We start from the raw sequence: 19,456 nt of genomic DNA, 5'->3' as shown, positions 1-19,456 counted from the left end.
GCTAAAAAGACATCTGTTTACAAAAGTGGATTTAAAACGTGAAGTACGAACTCCAGGTAATATGTAATCATGGCCCCTGCTGCGTAAGTGCCTAGTACGTCTCGGCGGTAAGAGATCATCAAGTGCGGTGGTATTTGATGTGATCTTGTTCCATAATTTGCTGTCTCTGGTGGTTAAAATATCACAAATACTATATTTCTTCAAACAGTATCCAGACTTAAAAGCCCTAGCAAAGAGTTTGTCAATTCTCTTTAGATATTTATCGTAATAACAGCAACCCCACACCTCAATAGCATAAGTGAAGACTGAGATAATTAGACTTTGGAAGAGCAGATCTAATTGCTCCTTAGGGTAGCCATAGAATCTACAAACTCTTAAAACATTTCTTTGCCGTTGTTTTGCACGACTATAACATGAAACTTCTAGAAACGTCCAAGTTACACGTTTTATGGAGGAAATGTCGTATATGTGCCTTTTCGCTGTTCTCTCGGCGAAAGAAAAATTTTTTCGAGGTTTCTTTTTCTATTTTAAGCGCCAACAAACGCAAAGAAAACACAAGTACATGTTTTGTGAAACATTTGAGTCACTCTGACTTGCTGTCTTAAAATTGTCGTTGTTGTTCATGTTTCATTTAACTTTTACTCATGTTTTGATTGTCGGTCTTAATTTTATAAGGTGGTGCAGTTTTTTTCTTTTGCTTACTGTGTCAAGATAACGCGTGAATGAAATGTCTGGAAACTGTATAAGCATGGCCACCCGTTCTCTTCTCACAGGGGTGTGGTTGGGGAGGGGTTCAGTGATCCAGATGTATGAGTAAGAATTTTTTTCCAAGACTATTGCTGTGATCGGTTTTTATTTACAGTTTTCCCTTTTTTTGTAATCAGTTAAGTATAAATTTATTTCTGGATTTCTTTGCATAGGTTGAAGTTTATTCGTTTTAATCTTTTGGTTTTAAGTAATTAAAATTATATAAGTGGACGCGCCGCTTTTAGCCTTGGCTAAATCTATATGCATGTCTTATTTATACGTTCTGAGTAAAAGAGTGTCAAGCTTGATGGCAAAATAAGCGGTCTACAGTTGTCTCGCGTACAGAAATACTGAATTTTCTTTGAATACTATTTTTTTGATTGATGCTTTTACTTTTAAAAACATATTCCTAATTTCTGTACGTGAAACGAAATGAATCAGGGTCATAAAATAAGGTCTCTTGTCTTAAACCCAGGGTAGCGTAAATGAACAGAGTCAGACTTTGGAGGCCTCGGCATCAAACCTCTACCCAATCTTCCTCTGAGTGCCCTCTGGGTATACTAGACAGTCCTGAATGTTTCAACTCAAATAGGAAAATTGGCTTCACAGTAATGCAGCAAAACTTCATCTTTAAGTCCCCTCTAAGGCGATCTCTCCCCCCACCTTTCCGAACAAAAGGGCGAAAAGTTAGTATAATCCTTGTATACCTTGCATCCCAATTGAAGGGACGCCCGTCAGTCCTATATCGGTTACCTACAAACAGTACGAACGATAGTGAATGAAGATATTTTCAAACTATAGTTTTGCGCTAAGATACTGAGGCCTAGGGGGACTGTTGTTCAATATCCCCATAATAGCTAAATCAGCCAAAATATAAGCTTAGCTACCCTTCCCCACCTAACGCCCCCCCCCCCCCGAGAAATTCGCTAACTGAAGAGTATACATCTTTTTCAAAAGGTTGTGACAGTTACGTGAAAAGAAAGCCAACTGAATATGGCCACTTTACCAGAATATGATAAAGAACAACTGAACTATTACAGAATTTTCTATATAACAACAGATATATTAGCAGAGGGTCTGCGGTCTGTATTCAAACAAGAATGGGATAATCGCTACAAGGCTACTCTGGGAGAGTGGAAAGATGACCCTGAAAGTGGGATGTATTTTTTTAACGGAGAGTCCGTGCTAAACCAAGTACGAAACAGGCGTCTCCTGGAGACCATGCTAAATGGGAACAGAAGTAAATGGGACTGCAATATGCTGTTTTACGCTATTCTCGATTCTGATTGTATCGGAAAAGGTATCAGCACAACGGTCAAGACTAACGTAGACATTCTAAGAAACTTCAGAATTGAAGAATTCGCTGATATGCGACGAGGCCTTCTTACAGACAGAGACTTTCAAGATGCCATTGGTAAAATTCGTGGTGCATTTCAAGCTCTTGGCCTCTCCACAAAGCAAGTTGATGATGTCAAAAATCAGACAAGATTTCCCACGGAGGAGTTAAGACTCATCACGAAGAAGGTTGATGATCTTGAAATGGAACTTCGACAAGAAAAACAACGACCAAAAATTCTTAAGGATGAGCTAAAAAATAAAGTCTCCAATTTTTGCGTTCTTCCTGCTAAGCCCTCACATCACGTGACAGAACGCAATCGCGAGGCAAGTGAAATAACAAAACGGCTCAAAGCGTTAAAAGAGGTTAACAAAAAAAACCTCAGTTACCTGTACATCTCTGGGAAACCGGGAAGTGGCAAATCACAGTTAGCAGGTCTCGTAGCTAAGGGTTTCTTCGAAGAAGCAAACGAGATTCCATCTGCTACCCCATGTGTGATGACGTTAGATGCTGCAAGCCCTGATTCACTTTTATGGTCGTACGGTTTAATGGCTCGGCAATTAAAGTGTCCTGAATATGCAGTTACCAACACCCTTAACCTCAAGGATATTAAAATTGAAGAGAAAATAGCAAGCTTGAAAATGCTAGTTGCAACGAAAATCGGGTTGTACACGACCTGGCTGCTGGTAGTGGACAATGTCTCTAGTATGTCATGGGTCCATGTTCATCTACCGGAACGCGGAAACGAACAGTGGTCAAATGGCCAGGTACTGATTACAACTCAGGACGTCTCGTCCGTCCCTTCAACTAACTCCTTCGTTAATCATGTCTCTATAAGCAAAGGTATGGATGTTGACGATTGCCGTAGATTGTTAGAGACACTATCTGGAATCGCTGACTATGAGATGGCGAAAGAGGTAGCAAAAATGTTGGACTATCAACCTCTCGCCTTAGCAAGCGCCGCAACTTATGTTAATCAGGTTCGACAGAACAAAGCTACTTCCAACTTCCACTGGGTCGACTTCTTAGAAAAAGTACAAAAAGGACAACAAAGCAGCACAGAAGAATTTCGTGAGGAAAGCAAACTAAGTTACCCAAAGTTCATTACCTCAGCGACAACATTTGCTGTAAAAAACGCGATGTTGTCCGACAAAATTATCGATCAAACTTTCACTTTACTTTCTCTGTGTTCATCACAACCGTTAAGCTTGGACATTGTAAACAGTTACATTCTCAAAGTGGATGAACAAGCCGAAGATAAAGAGTCGATTTGCATGAGAATCAAGAGGTGTTCACTTGTGTTATTTGAAGAGGACCAAGATGGAGCCTGTATTCGCGTACATGGGGTTGTGCATGAGGCCATCAAAGCTGTAGTGAAGGATCAGTTAGAGAGAAGTAAATTTCATCAGGCAGTGAATGCAGTGGTGACATCATTTAAGCATTTTCTTGACGTTATTTCAAAAGACCGACAGCACTTAAATATCAAGCACGTTGTCCCTCATTTAAAAGCCTTTATTATAAATATTGAATCTCTGTTTTCGGTACTTCATGGAAACGTAGCTTTTGTCACGGAGAAAGCAAGAGTACCAGAGTATGTTCATTCATACTTAAAGTTTGGCATGATTTGTACTGATAACTGCGAGTTTCGCATAGCACAAAAGTACTATGAAAATGCACTTAGCATGCATTTAAAACATTTCAGCCCTGATCATACTGATGTTGCAATCATCTACACTCACTTGGGTGATATACACCTGCGATTGGGTGACATCGAGCAGGCAAGAAAGTATCAGGAACGTGCCCTCGTCATTTTTCTAAAGAAGCTGGGTCCTGACCACACGGACATTGCAACTATTTACTCTGAATTGGGTGTTACACACCTGCGATTAGGTAATATCAAGCAAGCAAAGGAGTATCAGGAACGTGCCCTCGCCATTTGGCTAAACAGGCTGGATCCTGACCACACTGACGAGGCAACTGCTTACTCTGAATTGGGTGTTATACACCTGCGATTAGGTGACATCGAGCAAGCAAAGGAGTATCAGGAACGTGCCCTCGTCATTTTGCTAAAGAAGCTGGGTCCTGACCACATTGACGTTGCAACTATTTACTATCAATTAGGTGTTATACACCTGCGATTAGGTGACATCGAGCAAGCAAAGGAGTATCAGGAACGTGCCCTCGCCATTAGGCTAAACAAGCTGGGTCCTGACCACCATAACGTGGCAACTATTTACTCTGAATTGGTTGTTATACACCTGCGATTAGGTGATATCAAACAAGCAAAGGAGTATCAGGAACGTGCCCTCGCCATTTGGCTAAACAGGCTGGGTCCTAACCACACTGACGTAGCAACTGCTTACTCTGAATTGGGTGTTATACACCTGCGATTAGGTGACATCGAGCGTGCAAAGGAGTATCAGGAACGTGCCCTCGCCATTTGGCTAAACAGCCTGGATCCTGACCACACTGACGTAGCAACTGCTTACTCTGAATTGGGTGTTATACATTTGCGATTAGATGACATCGAGCAAGCAAAGGAGTATCAGGAACGTGTCCTCGTCATTTTGCTAAAGAAGCTGGGTCCTGACCACACTGACGTTGCAACTATTTACTCTGAATTGGGTGTTATACAACTGCGATTAGGTGACATCGAGCAAGCAAAGGAGTATCAGGAACGTGCCCTCGTCATTTTGCTAAAGAAGCTGGGTCCTGACCACACTGACGTTGCAACTATTTACTCTGAAATGGGTGTTATACACCTGCGATTAGGTGACATCGAGCAAGCAAAGGAGTATCAGGAACGTGCCCTCGTCATTTTGCTAAAGAAGCTGGGTCCTGACCACACTGACGTTGCAACTATTTACTCCGAATTGGGTGTTATACACCTGCGATTAGATGACATCGAGCAAGCAAAGGAGTATCAGGAACGTGCCCTTGTCAGTTTGCGAAAGAAGCTAGGTCCTGACCACACTGATGTTGCAACTATTTACTATCAATTGGGTGTTATACACCTGCGATTAGGTGACATCGAGCAAGCAAAGGAGTATCAGGAACGTGCCCTCGTCATTTTGCTAAAGAAGCTGGGTCCTGACCACACTGACGTTGCAACTATTTACTCTGAATTGGGTGTTATACAACTGCGATTAGGTGATATCGAGCGGGCAAAGAAGTGTCAGCAACGTGCCCTCGTCATTTTTCTAAAGAAGCTGGGTCCTGACCACACTGACGTTACAACTATTTACTCTGAATTGGGTGTTATACACCTGCGATTACATGACATCGAGCAAGCAAAGGAGTATCAGGAACGTGCCCTCGTCATTTTGCTAAAGAAGCTGGGTCCTGACCACACTGACGTTGCAACTATTTACTCTGAATTGGGTGTTATACAACTGCGATTAGGTGACATCGAGCAAGCAAAGGAGTATCAGGAACGTGCCCTCGTCATTTTTCTAAAGAAGCTAGGTCCTGACCACACTGACGTTGCAACTATTTACTCTGAATTGGGTGTTATACACCTGCGATTACATGACATCGAGCAAGCAAAGGAGTATCAGGAACGTGCCCTCGCCATTTGGCTGAACAGGCTGGATCCTGACCACACTGACGTAGCAACTGCTTACTCTGAATTGGGTGTTATACACCTGCGATCAGGTGACATCGAGCGGGCAAAGGAGTATCAGGAACGTGCCCTCGCCATCAGGCTAAACAAGCTGGGTCCTATCCACCATAACGTGGCAACTATTTACTATCAAATGGGTCTTATACACCTACGATTAGGTGACATCGAGCGGGCAAAGGAGTATCAGGAACGTGCCCTCGTCATTTGGCTATACAAGCTGGGTCCTGTCCACACTGACGTAGCAGCTGCTTACTCTCAATTGGGTGTCATACACCTGCGATTACATGACATCGAGCAAGCAAAGGAGGATCAGGAACGTGCCCTCGTTATTTTGCTAAAGAAGCTGGGTCCTGACCACCCTGACATTTCAACTATTTACTCTCAATTGGGTAATATACACCTGCGATTAGGTGACATCGAGCAGGCAAAGGAGTATCAGGAACGTGCCCTCGTCATTTTGCTAAAGAGGCTGGGTCCTGACCACATTGATGTAGCAACTGCTTGCTCAGACTTGGGTCTTACATACCTGCGATTAGGTGACTTTGAGCGTGCAAAGGAGTATCAGGATCGCGCCCTCGCCATTATGGTAAGGAAGCTGGATCTTGATCACACTGACGTTGCTTATTTGTACACTTACTTGGGTGTTGACTTTTCGTTATCTCTTACCCAGATCTCTTTTCGACGAAGCCGAAGGCGAGATATGGTCCAGTAAGAAAATTCAATTCAAGGAGTGATCCTGCATCTGCGCGCCCAATTGCGTGTGGAATTCACAGTTTGCAAAGTCCTCAGTTTTGTTAAAAAGGACAATTTTTCCGCTGAATAAGTAGTTTCTGTTTAAATTATATAGATTGTAAAACCCATTTTATCCTATCCTAAAAGTTTCTCTCAGTGTTATGTAGCCTCCCATGGAGACGTTTTTAGGGGTTCGTCACGCGTTCCTGCCCCCCTAACGTCTGCTGAAACGAGAGGAAAAATCACAGCACACTTCCAGATCTGGGAAGTGCACTTTGGACGTTGAGAATTTCTCGCTTGACTTAGCTCCAGAAAAGATCAGAAAGGTCTCATGAAAGGTGAAGACCTTACAGTTTTAGAACAAACTACTCGGTTAACTCACACACCTTCGTAGAGGCTACCCTCACGATCTCCTTGAAAAATATTACCTCGGAGGTTAAATTTGCTGAACGGAAGTCGGCTTTACTACAAAGCAATAAAGTGTGAAAAAAGTCTGTCTTTTGTTCAGTTACAACGTACAACCCCGCCGTCAGGGGCACCCAACGACGGTTTCCTCCTAAATACATTGAAAACACTTTTTAGACTATCCAGAGTGCTTTTAGATGTCTAGAAAGGTATTCTAAGCGGCGCTATAAAATTTGTACCTGTTCGGTCATCCTAGGGGAACTTGAGTCTTTTCGAAATTACAAGGGCTTCAGTATTATTTTCCCGAAAATTTTAGATGCAATTTATTGTATTCCTCCTTCCTGATTCCTCTCTCCATCCTATTTTTGAATCCGAAAATTTTAAGTTTCCTTTTATTCTACAAAAAAATAGCCTAACCTGGGGGTGAAATGTGAAAATTTAAACCTTCAGAAAATCGTAGGAAATTTATGAGATAGATTTCGAAAATTGTAATTGAATGGGACGGAAATCTAGAAACATTTAGCCGTTCTCAAGTAATAGAAAATTCTCGTCAATATTTTCTTCTTCGAAGAGATGTTTTACAGAAAACAGTCGTTGGGTGCCCTTGCGCCGTTGCATCACCCAAAGAACAACTTTGAATATGAGCAAATGACATCTAATCCAGTCTTTAAAGAGAGAAATACACAAAAAGCCAACGCTTAACTCCTACATTATATTTCTGTCCGGAGCAAAAATCTTTGGTCCTGTATCACACTCTACCGAGCTTGTACGTATGTGTTTGGCTTGTCAACATTTTGACTTCAACAGCGCCGATTGGATCTCCGATAATCTGCATGTGATCTCCTGCTGGTGCTTGCGAACGATGGGAAAGGAACTTAAGTTTTTGTTCAGCAGAGGCTAGTGGGGCAGGAACGCGTGACGAACCCCTAAGAACGTCTGCGTGGGAGGCTAGGTATTAAGAGGATATGGCCAAAAAATTGTCCCATAATGCTTTGAGCCTTGAGCTATGAGCTTTGAATGATTAAATTTAAACTAATTGTCGCATAAACACAACAACTTTCTTTAATTTTCCAGACATGTTTCGGCGGTACATCCGTTATCTTCAGTGTTACATATTTTGAAACTAATTGTCCCTTTGAATTTGATAATACAAAAAACTTCGCGGCTCTATCCAATTATTCGTCGTTTAACATGGCTGACGCTTTGAAAATTTATCTTAAGCATGCGCTCTTAGTATCAGGCGACCACGTGCACAAATCGGATTCTTTGGCTTCGTCGACAAGAGCCAGTCTGTGTATGAGATCAAACTTTTCGCTGCCGTCGCCATCGTGGTTAAGTATGCTCCCGATTTAACCATGGACGTGAGATTGTGTGTGAAATGAATGCTGTGTGGTGTGAGGTTTTCTCGAAGTACCTTATTCTGGTATTCTGTATTTCAGAATCGGAAAAAGCTCAGAAAGTTATTGCAAATCGAGCAAAGTACTTATTAGTTCCAGTGATGATTTGTCAAATTACTCAATGCAAACGAGCAGCCTAGCCTCGCGAAGACGCGAGGCTGTGATGCGGCAGCCTAATAGAGCCGTGCGCGAAAGTTCCAAAGCAGAAAAAATCTCGAATCCTCCTTATATAGTAATGTAAGGTAACTTTTATGACGTAATGCAGAACAGAGAATAATAATGGTAATAATAATAACAATGATAATAATAATGATAATTTAATTACTTATATTGCGCAGGTATTCATAAAAATGATCAAATGCGCATTACATCAGTAATAAAAGCATGAAAAAAACTACAAACCTATTTACAGTAAGCAAAACAATAAGAATATATACACTTTTACCATAAAAATCTAAAATATCGATATGTAATAATTAAAATTCATTCAACCATAAGCAAACTTAAAAAGGTAAGTCTTAAGATTGCCCTTAAAAGTGTGCAAGTTTGGAATATCGTAAAGCTCACGCGGTAGAGCATTCCATAACCTGGGCGAAGCCACCTGGAAGGACCTATCGCCTAGTGTGACCTTAGTTCTAAATGTTGACGATGCTTGCAAAATCCCACCTGACGATCTAAGGTTATATGTGCCTTGCGATTTCAAAGAGACTAAGTTCTGAATGTATGTAGGGGCTATACCATGGATAGCCTTGAATGCAAATAACAAAATCTTAAAATGAAAGCGCTGCTTTAACGGAAGCCAATGTAGCTCATACATCAGTGGTGTAATATGGCTGAAGCGCGGAGCGCAACAAACAAGCCTTGCTGCAGTATTTAAAACCCTGCATATGCATCATACGGGTATGCCTGTCGGATTGGTCCGCTAGAATTTTTAATTGCCCGCCGCTAAGAAAAATAATAGCGCCGCAAAATTTATTGTGTCTTTGAAGCAAAAATAATTCGGAAGGCTTCATCCGGGCTCCATAAATTTTTTTAGCTTTAAATTAGATACCAAATATAGATCTGTACGTTGAATATTCGCAGATTTTAATATGATTTTTTCGAGGGTTGTAAGTTTGCTTATAGACTTTATAAGACCACTAAATTTTACGCCAAATGATCTGTGGGCAACTTCGGACAAAAACACGAATTTTAATATCTCGAAAGTATGCTATGTAAAGTAGGGATTTAAACATCTTTATGCGTTAGAACAGTTTAGTTCACTAATGTCAAGGCAATTTTCGCTTATGCAATCGAATTGAGTTCAAACTATTTTTCGTAAATTGCGGTAATTCATGACATTTTTCACTGATTTCTCAACAAATTGAATAGCGCGTAAAATCTTTACTCGTTGGCACTTAGCGATAGCAATAACTAGTAAGTAACACTAACGTTGTAATTAAGCATCTTTCTTAAGAAGCTTAATTTAACTAAATCCAACTGAATTTATGTAAATGATTTATGGATATGAATTACCAATAGTTCACCCGCCTCACTCAAACTTAGACTCAGTCGCTTTTTGCTCATCCGCCTGACCTTTGCAATTATCATGATAGTTGTCAGCAGAAGGCTGATTGAGCTAGGTGGGGCAAAAGGAAACAAATTATTTCCCAGTCAAAGCCTCAAGTAAACAATGCTTAAGCCCGACATTGAAGTAGTGGTTTCAAAAGACCCTCTCCCTACCTCACTGCTTTTGCCTACAGCCAAAGGCTACCCACCCACTGTTAGGGCTGTTCCTGGGCTGTCTGCCTGTGGCGGCCTTGGCGGGAAACACCATCAAATTTTTGAAACCGGATTGGCGGGCCAAGTGTTAACAAATTCGAACCGATAAATTGGTTTAGAAACAAAGAAAGATAGCCAGAAAGAAGGTGATTGCAGTGTGGAAGTCAACAGGTTTATTATAGGTGTTTGTTCTGCAACACCTTAAACAACATAACCTACGGACACAGGCGTATTTCCGGTCGTCGCTTTTCTCCACTCGATTGGAGAGAAGCGACGACCGGAAATACGTCTGTGTCCGCAGGCTATAAACAACATAGAACACGTAACAATTTGTTTTTTGTATCTGCTCAGGGCACTAAAGTAGAATCACGAGGAGTGCTAACAGAAGAGTCAGAAGAAGTTGCTAAAGTACATGAGAAGGTGGCTGAGTTGGCAAGTGAGGAGGCCATGGGTGCAAGATACCGTGGAGGATCGAAAAAAGAGGCGGATGAGAAGTCTGATGAAGGACCTGGAGCTGAAGATGATGTAGAAGGGGAAATATTTTTTGAAGTAGAATCTGGAGCAATGGTAACAAGTGAAGGTACCAGCTGGGACTTCAAACCGTGGGGTATTCACCTGATGCTCCCTCCTGATGCTGTATCTGAGCGCACGTCAATAGTGGTCCGCAGATGCAAATACAGTGTCTGTTCACCCACGTTGCAGGAGCATGAAGCCATCACTAGCAATGTTATTGAACTATCCTTTATGAATGGCCCATATCTAAAATTTAACACCAAAGTGAAACTGTCGCTATCCCACAGCGCAACAGACCTACAGGGCTACGAGCTAGTGATAAAAAAGCTGATTGACAAGGAGACGAATAATTGGGGAGACATGGATGGAACAAGGAGCATACGTTGTCGTCAAGACTTCGAAGACAATCACCCTTCCCACATGAAAATTCCGGACTTTCTCTTTCCCGTTGCTCAAGCTGATATATCTGAGTGCTCAACATACGCAGTAGTTAGTCGTCTCAAGGCTTCCCCAACTTACACCATCACATCTTCTGGCGGCCCGTTAAGCCATCCTGACTTCCCGGGCGTGATAATTTCTATCCCTGAAAATGCTGTTGCTCCTAATTCAAAGCTTTCGGTGGAGTTAAAGGTGCAAGAAGTTCTAAATGAAGATTTTGAAGGGGATGGTAAATTTCTTGGACCTGTATTGCGAATTAAATGCGTCGAAGCTGTTCAGTTCTTGAAACCTGTCACTATTCAGCTGCCAATTTCTCTTCGAGAGCAAGAAGACATGAATCTGAATCCCACAACATGTCACGTCAGAGTGCTGTTCCTAAAGTCCGATAATGGTCAAAAAGAATGGATTGATATCACTGATGATCTTGTGAACCCACCAAGTCTGGATGGAAAGTTCGTAAGGTTCCATGTGAAACGGTTCTCTGGATATTCAACATATATTGAGAGGAGAGATGAACACTCCAGGTTTTATGTACAAAGAATTATAAATTTCCTTAACAGCCGCATTTTTGGTCAGCCCAGACTAACAGTCTTCTTTGCTTACTTTCGTCCGGATCTTATAAATATTTTGTGTCTGATTTGTTGCCCTGCACAAATTAAAGGGGAGGTGGTAAAGAAACTTGAAAACCAAGGCATAATGCCTATTTGCAACAACTCAAAGAAAGATATGACACCTGGGTACGACGAGGCATCCGTGTCTGTATCAGGAGGGATATACCCTTATATAAAGAGTGACATGGAGGAAATGTACCTTAGGGTTTTAGAGAGCGATCCAGACGATGCTGAGTTGGAGGTTTGTTTTCGTGATGGCAAAAACATAGCACGAGTGGAGTTTTTTAGAAAACCCCAAGAGCCATTGTGTAAATTGCACTTAAGAACGCCCTCTAAGGGTACGGATCGGTCGGACTTGTCAGAACTTACTCGTCAGTCTAGTGCAGTGATGGAAGGTAGTCCATCGGAAAGTGATCTAGAGCGTCTATCAAACAAAATCGGCCGTAGAGATTGGAGAAAGCTTGGGCGGCGGTTAAACTTCCATGAAGCACAGTTGGATGAATTTGATAACGACAAGGAACAAATATCCGAAAAAGCATACGCTATGTTGTTAGCTTGGAAACAAAATTTCGGCAAAGATGCCACCTACAATGTCCTGAAAAAAGCCCTGTGTGACAGGACCGTGGGGCTTAGAGATTTGGCACGAGAATTTTGTTGTTACTGAATTTGGTTTTTACGTTTTTCTTTTGACTGAATCGACAGTAGTCTACTTCCTACTTCTCACCGCCTATTGTTTTTTTGGCTTCTTTGTTCGTGTACAACGAAATGAAAAGACTGGGATAAATACGTGCGTTACATTCTTGTACAGTAGAACCTCGATGTAACGAGCCTCTATACAACGAAGTCCTAGATGTAACGAACAATCTTCTTTGCCCCAGTAATAGTAAAATATATGAAAAAGAACCAAGATATAACAAAGCCTCGTTATAGCGAACAAATTTTGCCAGTCCTTTGGGCCTTAGTTATATCGAGGTTCCACTGTATAATGTATATAGAAAGAGCTTGGCCTCGACGTCTTAGAAAACCCTTACATACTCCCCACCCTCTCTCTCGCATGAGGTCTGGGAGTACTACACGTAGTAAAACGCGCTCATCCAATTACTTAAATAATCATTGTAAATACAAGGATCAGGAAAGTAGGTCACGTTTGCATGTATGCGACTGAGCCGAGTGGCCCATTATGTGTGAGCTCGTTTTCTTTTGCTGTAGCATGATTCCTTTTCACAAAATGCATGCCCGAAGTACTGTGAAGTTATCGACACTTGATGCCAAAGAATAACATTTTTATGGAGAGTATTTATACATTCATGGTATTTTGACTACGAAGAAGGTTTATTAACAATTGACATTTTCGTTGAAATGTACAGAAATCAATGAAATATACTTCCAAGTTGTAATGCTATTGAGAATGGTAGATAAAAAACTTATATAAAATACATTGGAACAGAAGTGCTATCGCTGAATCTTAATTCAATAATTAATTTACTTATTAATGTAATAAATGGTAGATACTTACTCAGTTACTCACTTACGGAATTCGTCATTCCTGAATTTAATTTCTCTTCCTTTACTTTAAAGAGTCCTTTTTGGCCCCATTTATATGGAGAAACCTGGTCCCAGGTAGAAAGGTCACCTGTTCACCTCAGCTACTCTAGGCGAGAGCCAACTTTTCCTACATTTCCCCCTTACAAGACCAAACTTGGCGAACCGTTTACATAAGAAACAGTACTAAGTTTGCTCTGGCGGCTAGTATAATATTCATCCCTGGGTATTGTTATTAATGACTTTCTAATAAGGTATGGGGAATCAATCTGACCGGGAACAAGCCCAAGACAGACTGAATTGAATATACTAGGTAATCTGGAACCCGACTTACTCGCTGGGGAGGGCGGGTGGGTCGCCAATCACCTTCGTGACGGACAACGTGCGCGCCAGTGTTTCCTATTATACATACCTATTTGCATATCATTAATTAATCCCCTGGGATGATATTTACAATTCAGATGGAACGTGAATAGAAGGGTGACTCACCTAGCCAAGCAAACTTTTCTACATGCAAACACTTTGGCTCGCCTAGCCGGGCCAACTCGGTCAAGGCTAGACAACCATAGCAAAAAATAATTTATATTCTCGAAATTAACCTTTCTTTTATGACCTTTGAGTTTCAAGATCACTGGAAACTTAATAACCTTAAAATTTGATAAGCCGCTGGAGATAACAGTCTGGATAATAAGAGATCATATGAGGCTCTTACTTAAAAACACGAAATTTCCGCCAAAAAGACCCATTCGAAACCAATCACAAATTGTTTAAAAAAAATATTTCCAGCAGTTTCCAAATTATACGCTCATTTGTTTAAGAGTAGAAACAATGAGCAAAAAACAGCAGCAAAAAGCCAAGGGAGTGAAACTTGTGTACTAGGAGGCAGTCAACTTTCAAAACTTTACTGCCGGAGGGGTAACCGGTACAAGGGCCGAACACGGGAAGAAAGACGGATTTTTTAAAATCAAACGCTTTTTTTAAGGTGGCTCGACTGGATTTTTTGGGGTTGATACCTCCCCAGTTTGAGCATTAACTACGTCGGCATGAGTAAAGATATGGAAAAAAGGTTACCCCAACTGTATTATATAAAGATGAAAATTTCTTATGATTTGGGTTTTATTGCAATCGAAGTCGCCATGGCAACGTAATGACGCCATTACGTTTTTCATTTATCTTTGTGTTTCTCTGTACCAGGAGTTTTTTGAAGAAATCGCTTAAGGGAGTATGCACCTGCCATAATTGCCTCCATTATGGCAGAGTTTGAACAATTCCTATGAGAGCGTTTTCGAAATATTTTGAAATGCAGTTTTAAGAATCATAAAAACAGTGAAATAGCATGCTAGCCACACAATTCGCTGATATTTTAAGAAAATGATAAGCTTTGGGAACGCGGCTTCATCTCATAGTGGTTTGATTCCATTGAAAACTACATACAAGAAAAGAGGGGAATTGCTCTGGACGATCGCGAGCAAGAAGAATTTTATTAACTTGCATTCGGCTGCTTTTGATACAGTTTTTGGACGTGATTTGGTCCATGCCTAAACATTTCACATTTTTCCAAAAACCGCTCGATAATTTTTTTATAAATTTGACAATCCCGAGATCAATTGTCAAGAAATATTCTCTGCAAGTTTCCAGAACATTGAAAACAGGGAAGGCTTTTAAATAGGGCCTCAAATATAGCCAATTTCCCCCCAAGAATTTGTGTTTACAAGTGAGCGTCCTCATTATTCAGTGGCATTGTTTTCAAGTTTCATATGCACGTGCACAACTAGCAAAAGATATAAATTTACATCAAAAAGAACTCTCGATTACTTTCCGAAGAAATATCCGGAATATGCTAATAATTGGCTTCTCGTCACAGATAGCAGTGGGAGCCGAAACGGTGAACGTCACGGCTCATCGTGTAGGATGCAGTACTTAATCATCTTACTCGGGTTATAACATCACAGAAACTCTCACAAAGAGTTTTTCTGATGTTATAAGATTATAATGTATCACTAATCTCTTTACCCGATAATTAGCATATCCCGGAGACTTAAATAAATAAATAAAATAAATAAATTGGTTTATTGCTACCTTTTGCAGTGAGAACTGAATTACAGGTAGGATCAGAAATAACGGGAATCTAAGGTAATAAATAATACAAAATAAGTATGTAAAGCGCTTAGGAATCTAAATAGGCGGCATATTTGCACGTTACAAACTGTGCAAAACGGTCGGTGTTGGTTTGTTTGGATACAATGTTGGTATTCCTTCTAAGATTGTATGGGGATTCCCTAGGCTGGGAGCTACTTAAAATAAGCGCATACAAAGGGTTGGGGTTGGGTGGGGGTTGGGTTGGGTTGCCAGGAGAAATTTAACCGAGGGTCCTTTTTGACGCAAATTCTATCTTTTTGCTAAATGTGTACGTGTATATGAAACTTGAAAACAAAGCCAGTGAATAATGAGGACGCTCACTTGTAAACACAAAATCTGGGGGGGAAAATTGGCTATATTTGAGGCCCTATTAAAAAGCCTTCCCTGTTTTCAATGTTCTTGAAACTTACAGGGACTATTTCTTGACGATTGATCTTTCTGTAGCCTGCATGGCAAAGAGTAGTGGGGTGGCGGAGAGAAAGAGGGGGAGGGGCTGGGGAGAGAGGAGGAGGGGCGTACCCTTTCGCTTTCGCTTTAGTTTTTCTCCCACCTCTCCCTCCACCTTTTGCACCTGTCAAGCAGGCTAAATTACGGAATCGAAAATATTCCTACATAATAAGTATAGGATTTCTTTTCAAGTTTTGAATATTTTCAGTTTAATAATTCTACATACAAGGTAATAAAACTTGCTGTCTGAACACGCTCAGAGAAATTAATCCCATAATGGATTTCAATTGCAATTATAACTTAGTCTCGGTCCATTTTGCTCGTTTCTTAATGGTCACACCAGTGTACCGCCTTCCACAAATTTAATATCCTGGCTCCTGTACTCACCTATGTAACCTCCGTTAAGTTAGACGATTTTAGACATTTTATGAGGTCTTCCCCCGACTGTTCGAACATCGACAGTAATTGTGTCTTTATTTATTTTTCATAGTTATCTTTTGCTCCTGAGATTGGTGTTTCAAAATTGTCTTTTTTCAAGCCAACTTCCGGCTTCCGCTCATCATCTCCAATTCCTGATTTTCTTTCCCCTCTCTTTTTTCAGGGGTTCTTTTTACTATCCACAGTTATATTAGACATATTAAACCGGGTCAGTGAGTATTTGATTTCGGCTTGGTTACAAAATAAACATCGAGGTCATGTCAAAAATATCCTGCGTGTGTTTCACAAAACCAAGTACTTTCACTTTCGACAAAGCCTGTAGCGCCTCGGCTGTCTGTTTGTTGCCCCATACTAACTTGTGCCGTTTAACCGATTTTTCACTTTTCACAAAAGGTAAGTATGCACCTTTTCGAACCTTTAATTCATTTAAACATTTTAACAGAGTAACGTGTTATTTGGTCGTGCTTTTTTAAACAGTACAATGTCGAAAGATGAGGTACACGGCTGACTTACTACCCTGCGAGCAGAGGCCCTTCGATACTGACTTACCCAATCGCCATATGAAATTAGCGTGATCTGACCTCCTGTCTTTACCCATTTTCAAGAAAAAGAAATCTTAATGTTGGCAGTGACGAAACTGCTTTTTAGGTAGAAGATATTATGAACTTTTCCTTGTTCACTCTGATCTCTTCTTGATACTTGTAAACAAAGAAATAACGGCAATGATTTTACGCCAAAAATTTGTCTTCGCTTTCGCTTAATGGTTGATGGTTAAGATAAGGGTGATCAATAGCCGCAGATTAAGAATGAACGGATGTTGACTGAGGCTAAATTGTCCTTAGGCACGATTTCCAAAGCGAAAGAGAGACGTCTTCTCGCACGACGTGATCTTCACGCACGCCCGCGTGTTTCAGCCGCATTCAGTTTCAATTTACTTATCTTCCAGAAAAAAAAATTCAGTCATTCAATACGTTGCAAAAAAATCGTTGAAGGTTAAAGGTGACGCAAATTAGAAATGGCGAGGAAGCTCAAATTAAAACCGTGTGGCTTACTATGAGCGACCCCCTAACCTAAGGCTATAGACATACTAAATAAGCTGCGACGGAAATCATGTTGAAATATAAGTTAGGATAAAAAGCAAGAAAAAAAACGCACTAACTGGACAAAAAACAACATTTACATGTGCACAATCTTCTCAGGAGAAATGCTTTAGATCTAGATTTTAAAAAGAGAGATAATAACAGCACGTTGTATATTGCCTAAAAAATTTGGACATTGAAATCTATACCGAAAAGTCTTCTTTTGGTCCTGAAGGAAATAAGTAGAAAGTATTGGAGCTTTACACTAAAGAAGAAGAAAACCTTTCAAATCTTTGAACTTTCAATCTGAGACTACCGTTTTCATGGATTTCAGGATCTTGAGTCTTTTGATAATTCAAGTAGCCTCTTGAACACAAGGGTGTCTTTTTGGACGGGAAGCCCTTACCTTTTGAGTAAAAGAGTGTCAAGGTCGCGCACAGAAATATGAAATTTTTAAACTAATATAACTGAAGACGATTTCATACAGAGGCCTCTCTGTGTCACAATTAGGCTGGGAAGAGGGGAAAAAAGAAAGCGCATGTGGTACGATAGGGAGGAAAAAGAGAAAAAGAGAGGCTATTGCCTTTTCCCTCGCGCACTTTGCCTCTGCGGAGGAGGGAGGAAGTAGAGGCTCGCTTACCACCATGGGGGCTTTGACCTGTTTATAATCTGAGATCAAGCTCCATTTTCTTTTTGCTTGGTAAATAAAATTCCAGCGGGCATATTGATTAGCGAGACCTCGTAAGAGAGAATGTATGAAAGTTTCGCTATTAAGAATGTCGGGAGCCGATTACTTGAGAATGTACATCTACTTTGCTAAGAATGATGGGTAAGTTTTTATCCTTTATGTTATCATGACATCCATTTCAAACTATCTAGCCATTTTAAAAACACCGTTTTTAATCAGAGGCATCCGGCGTTTGGTCAAGTTAATTCTAAAGGAAACCGTTACAGCTGTTATCAGATTATCTGCGTTACTGTACCAAATAAAACGATTTTTTTAAAGCAATTAAGTAGCCTTAAGCGTGTGAAGGGTTAAAGTGATTAGAGTAGTGCCCTCGTCATTTAGCCTTCCCAGGCTTCGCTCGAAATGCACCCTTCGCTCCGCTTGGATCACAAAGCGCCTGTTTTGCAAGCTGTGGCAATCAAGCTAAAAAGGCCTGGGCTCTCCAGTGATCACACCGAAGTGAGCTCACCATACAAGAACTGAGGATTTGCCCAATGCACCATTACCTGCTAAATGTTAACCTATTTACTAAGAATCTGAGGCGAGTGGATAAATGTTCGTTCATTTTTACCATTTGAAGGATAGTTTGTTTATTTACAGCATTAAATAATTTTCGCTTATATTGAATTGATATTTTCCCTTATTTTTCATAAGTCGTAAATTCGACCACTTTTCGCGGTGAAAAGGGTAAGGGGTTGGTATGCATCAGTATCACAGTAGAGGAAATCTGAGCTGGAACTTCTTTGTTGATCTTTCTAGCGCACCATACTCCTACGCCCCCAGAAAGTACTAAGTCACCTGTGTCAGGGAGGGTGCGGGGCACCCTTCGAGCAGAGCCTCCTTTGGACTAACCAATCTTGTTTTCTGTGGTCAAACTGGTTTATTCCAGTCAAGCATCTGTTTATTGATAAAACGATGGCCATAAACAAGCCCACTGAAGCAAGTGCACGGCTATTAGGCCTTGGTTCCAAACTATATCCTAGCAACATGCCGTGCCTGCTCAGCAAAGATCTTACTCAATGCATGCAATTAATTCATGCATAGTCTTTCATCGAGAAAGCGAACGAAAGGCTCCGCTGGCAAGGTGGGAACGGGTAGAAAGTAAAAAATATTGCATTTTTGTAGCCTGCACGGCAAAGGTTAGTGGGGTGGGGGAGGGAAAGAGGGGAAGGGGCTGGGGAAAGAGGAGGAGGGACGTACCCTTTCGCTCTCGCTTTAGTTTCTCTCCCCCACTCTCACTCCACCTTTTGCGCCTGTCAAGCAGGCTAAATTGCGGAATCGAAAATATTCCTACATAGTGAGTGCGGGGTTTCTTTTTAAGTTTTGAATATTTTCACTTTAATTATTTTTCATACAAGGTAATCAAACTTGCTGTCTGAACATGCTCCAAGAAATTATTCCCACAATGGATTTCAATTGCAATTATAATTTAGGCCCAGTTCAGACGTCATGCTTCTGCCGTACCGAACCAAGCACGGCAGAAGCACGGCGTCTGAATCAAACTTTTGAATTAAGCTCGGCA

The 19,456-nt window shown here is 40.9% G+C and overlaps 2 protein-coding genes across 2 annotated transcripts; both read left to right on the top strand.

The window, feature by feature from the left end:
* The first annotated feature begins 1,713 nt into the window (after positions 1-1,713).
* On the top strand, positions 1,714-6,417 carry LOC140953222 (uncharacterized). The gene is made up of 3 exons (XM_073402722.1): positions 1,714-3,930; positions 4,057-5,233; positions 6,116-6,417. Exons 1-3 carry the CDS (start codon positions 1,741-1,743, stop codon positions 6,415-6,417), a joined length of 3,669 nt encoding a protein of 1,222 aa, XP_073258823.1. The 5' UTR covers positions 1,714-1,740.
* Positions 6,418-9,911: 3,494 nt separating this feature from the next.
* LOC140953221 (uncharacterized) lies at positions 9,912-12,795 on the top strand. The gene is made up of 2 exons (XM_073402721.1): positions 9,912-10,001; positions 10,352-12,795. Exons 1-2 carry the CDS (start codon positions 9,912-9,914, stop codon positions 12,224-12,226), a joined length of 1,965 nt encoding a protein of 654 aa, XP_073258822.1. The 3' UTR covers positions 12,227-12,795.
* The last annotated feature ends 6,661 nt before the right edge of the window (positions 12,796-19,456 follow it).

Source organism: Porites lutea, chromosome 11 (genome assembly GCF_958299795.1).
Source record: "Porites lutea chromosome 11, jaPorLute2.1, whole genome shotgun sequence".
Classification (NCBI taxonomy): domain Eukaryota; kingdom Metazoa; phylum Cnidaria; class Anthozoa; order Scleractinia; family Poritidae; genus Porites; species Porites lutea.
Note: the sequence above shows the minus strand (reverse complement) of the source record. Positions and strands in the feature narration are given on the sequence as shown.